The 4047-nt window shown below is 16.8% G+C and overlaps 2 protein-coding genes across 2 annotated transcripts; one reads left to right on the top strand and one right to left on the bottom strand.

The window, feature by feature from the left end:
• Nucleotides 1-490: 490 nt before the first annotated feature.
• Nucleotides 491-1213, top strand: DPM1 (dolichol-phosphate mannosyltransferase, putative; the record flags this gene model as incomplete). The annotated part of the gene is made up of 1 exon (XM_028672749.1): nucleotides 491-1213. The coding sequence occupies one exon, from the start codon at nucleotides 491-493 to the stop codon at nucleotides 1211-1213; it is 723 nt and encodes a 240-aa protein (XP_028529271.1).
• Nucleotides 1214-1513: 300 nt separating this feature from the next.
• Nucleotides 1514-3667, bottom strand: PGAL8A_00369000 (conserved Plasmodium protein, unknown function; the record flags this gene model as incomplete). The annotated part of the gene is made up of 14 exons (XM_028672748.1): nucleotides 1514-1564; nucleotides 1652-1725; nucleotides 1808-1818; nucleotides 1912-1942; nucleotides 2034-2055; nucleotides 2132-2208; nucleotides 2420-2520; nucleotides 2553-2601; nucleotides 2719-2736; nucleotides 2826-2921; nucleotides 3054-3183; nucleotides 3281-3318; nucleotides 3383-3430; nucleotides 3523-3667. The coding sequence occupies 14 exons, from the start codon at nucleotides 3665-3667 to the stop codon at nucleotides 1514-1516; spliced, it is 891 nt and encodes a 296-aa protein (XP_028529270.1).
• Between the last annotated feature and the right edge of the window lie 380 nt (nucleotides 3668-4047).

Genomic DNA, 4047 nt, shown 5'->3' with positions numbered 1-4047 from the left:
AAAAAAAATAAAAAATTTTATTTTTTTTTTTTTTTTTTTTTTTTTTTTGTTTTCTTTTCTAAATAAAAAGTATGATATCCTAAATAATAAATTTAAAGGCCTTTAATACCATTTTATTAAAGTATATTAAAGGTATAAATATTTTGTACATTTTGAATTCTTTCATAAATAGATTTTAAAAAAAATAAATATGAAAAAAAAAACTATAGTTTCTAGTTGTTGTATTAATGAAATGTTGACATATATATATTGTTTTTTTATTATAAATATAATAAAATAATATATATTTAATTTTTTTATTTGAATCCTAATAACTTTTTTTTCTTTGTGCGATTTGATAAGATTATTATTATTCTATTTATTAATTTTTTTTTTTTTCTGTTTTTTTTTAAGTTTCCTTTTTTTTTTTTTTTTTTTTATTAATTACATTTTCTCTTTTCACATGATTAGATATATTTATTTATTTATTTTCCTTTTTTTAAATATAAAAATGTCGTCCGCAAATGTATATTCTATTATATTACCAACATATAATGAGAAAGAGAATTTGCCTTACATAATTTATATGATTATAAATGAAATGAAAAAAAAAATGATAGATTTTGAAATAATATTAGTGGATGATAATAGTGAAGATAAGACAGCTAATGTTTATAAAAAACTTCAGACAATCTTTAAAGAAGAGAAATTATTATTAATTGAAAGAAAAGGAAAACTAGGTTTAGGTTCGGCCTATATAGATGCTTTAAAAATTGTATCAGGAAATTTTGTTATCATAATGGATGCTGATTTATCTCATCATCCTAAATATATAAATGATTTTATAGAAAAACAAAAAGAAACAAATTGTGATATTGTAACAGGATCTAGGTATAATAAATATGGAGGTATATCTGGATGGAGTTTCAAAAGGGTTTTAATTAGTCGTGTAGCAAATTTTTTGTCTCAATTTCTTTTGTTTATTAATTTAAGTGATCTAACTGGTTCATTCAGATTATATAGAACTGAAACACTAAAAGAAATTATTGAAAAAATTGAAGGAAAAGGTTATTTATTTCAAATGGAAGTTATTGTAAGAGCAAACAAATTAAACAAAAAAATTGAAGAAGTTGGTTATGTATTTGTTGATAGGTTATTCGGAAAATCAAAATTAAGTTCATATGATATTTTTCAATTTTTCTTTGGATTATTAAAACTATTTTGGAGTATTTAAAAAAAAAAAAAAATGTCTAAAACTTTTTTCTTTGATATTTGAATATAAAAAAAATTATTTTAACTACGGTAATATAAGTATAATTTTACATGAATATTATGTCTTTTTCTCATAACAATAAAAAAAAAAAAAAAAAAAAAAGACATAATTTTTTTCTTTTATACATTTATTCTTTTATTTTTTTTCTCTTCATCAAGTAATTTTTAATTAAAGTTTTTTTGTAAAATAACTCTTTAACTTTTTTCGTGGTAACTTTTTTATAAATTTCCTAATATTTATTTTTTTTTTTTTTCTAATTTATTATGCCTTTCTTTGAAATCCTTTATATCTTAATATAATATGTGGTTTCTCCTTTAAAAAAGTAATTTAATAGAAATGTAATATTTAGAAAAGGAACATTAAGATTAATATTATATCCTTTTATTTTAAGAAATATACCTTAAGATAATTATCAACAGAATAGCTTTTTCTAGTATAATTTATATATTTGAATCTATTTATCATTAGAAAAACTTGAAGAAAAAAAGGAATATGTAAATATATTCTTTTTATTTTTTTTATTTTTATATAAATTTTTTTTTTTTATCTTGCAACCTTTCTCTTCCCTAAAAAAAAAAAAAAAAAAAAATCTCAAATTATTAATTTTATTAGGTTAAATATTATTATGTATAACCTCTTATTCAATTTTTTATATCAACCTTTCTTTATTATTCTTATCTTTATATAAATCTTTATATAAAAAGGAAATAGACAAGTAAATATTATTCTTTTAATAAATTTATCTTTTTTTTTTTTTTTTTAAGTAAAAAAAAAAAATTACCATTTATATCATTTACATTTATCTAAAATTATCAACAATAATTACTATTTATAAAACAAGAAAATTTTTAATAGATTATTATTTGTAATTATTTGTACTTTTTTATTAATCTTTTCATTTTTATTTTTTAATATAATTGATTTCATTATATCTGTTGCGAAACCTCCTCTCCCTTCTTTATTTAGGAAATTGAGAGTTATTTAAAAAAAAAAAAATGAATGAAAAACAAATACATTAAAAGAAATATTAATAGTAATTAGAAGTAACACCAAAAATTCAAAAATATGTGATGATAATATGAGAAAAGAAAATTTATGAATTATATATTTGTATAAATGTCTCATATATTCTTTTTTCTATTTTTATAAATATAGAAAGATATTTACTGGCTTGAATATGTGGATATGAAAATACGAAATTTGAAGGAGCTAATCCCAAACCATAATTTTTTAACGTTAATATTTTATTTTTATCTTTTATAATATCCCTAAAAATGTTAATGGGTTACTTTTTATATACATATTATTTTTATTATTTTTTTTTATAATATTATACATATAATTTTTTGCTGGATCTAAATATATTTCTTTATGGTTATTTATTAAATTATCATCTATATGAAAAGAAAGATATAAAGTAATTCACAATATCTACTAAACATTTTTTTCTTCATTAAATTTAATACCCTCTCTATTAATACTTTCTGAAAGAATTAATTTTTATTAAAGTAGAATTTACACACGTTTTTATATATGTATTTATTTTATGTATATAAAAATAATAATAAAATACTTAATTCATCCATATATAATTTTTTTCTTGCTTCTAATAACATAGTCTTCGTTTTAATGCCTTCATAAATTCTAGTTTTTCTTGTTTCATCTGGTTCTAACAAAAATAAGAAAGAAAAAAAAGTTTTCTTTTAGACGTAAGTATGTTTATATCATATTTGACTTATTACCCATTTATTTTTTTTTTTAAAATTTAATAAAACTTTTTAATTTTTATTAAATTAATAACCATATTTATTATTTAGTACATCTCCCATATTCCGTGTTTCTTCAATTTTTTTTACGCATGTATTAATAAGAAATGGAAATTTTTCCTCATATGAGTAGTAACTTTCACTAATGTCTTCTTTTAACTTATTCTTTTAAAAAAAAAAGAATATATATACTATTTTATATTTATTATATAATAATATGTTAATTATACATGTATATGTAGTAATCACTTTTTATAAATACTTTTCTTTCATTAAAAATATCCCTTTGTGTTCTATTATCTTAAAATAAAATTATAGAAGTATTTTAAATATGAATACAATTAAATAATTAAAAAAATTTAACTTAAATTAGGAAGATAAGTTAAGATATCCTTCATATTCTCTCTTTTTTCTATAACCAAAAAATTTTTTCAAATAGTATTTCAAATTCTTTATATATTTTAATATTTATTTAGAAAATATTATTTATTTTTTTAGATATACTTATATAATACACATCTTGGTTTATATTATTATTTAAGTTTTTTTTTCCATCATTATCACTTTCTTTTAAATGAGGAAATTTTAGTAAATCCTTCTTTTTTTCATAATCATTAAAAAAAGGTATCTTTCTTATATATTCTCCCATTTACTCTAATATATGTTCCTTTTTGTTTTATCTATATATTTCAATATTATTTTGTCTAAATATTTCAATATTATTTTATCAATATATTTCAATATTATTTTATTTATATATTTCAATATTATTTTACCTAAATATTTAAATATTATTTTATTTATATATTTCAATATAAATGTGAATTAATTATATAAAAATAATTTATTACAATAATTTTTAATAATTTTTTTACAAAATTTTTTTTTTTTTTTTTTCAAGAGACAAAAAAAAAAAAGAAAAAAATGATTAAAAAAAAAAATTCAATGTAATAAAAAGAATAATAATTGAAAAAATTAAGTTTTCTTGTAATTAAAAAAGATAAACAAAAAAAAAAAAAAAAAAAAAAA

This window comes from Plasmodium gallinaceum (genome assembly GCF_900005855.1).
Source record: "Plasmodium gallinaceum strain 8A genome assembly, contig: PGAL8A_v1_98, whole genome shotgun sequence".
Lineage (NCBI taxonomy): Eukaryota > Apicomplexa > Aconoidasida > Haemosporida > Plasmodiidae > Plasmodium > Plasmodium gallinaceum.
Note: the sequence above shows the minus strand (reverse complement) of the source record. Positions and strands in the feature narration are given on the sequence as shown.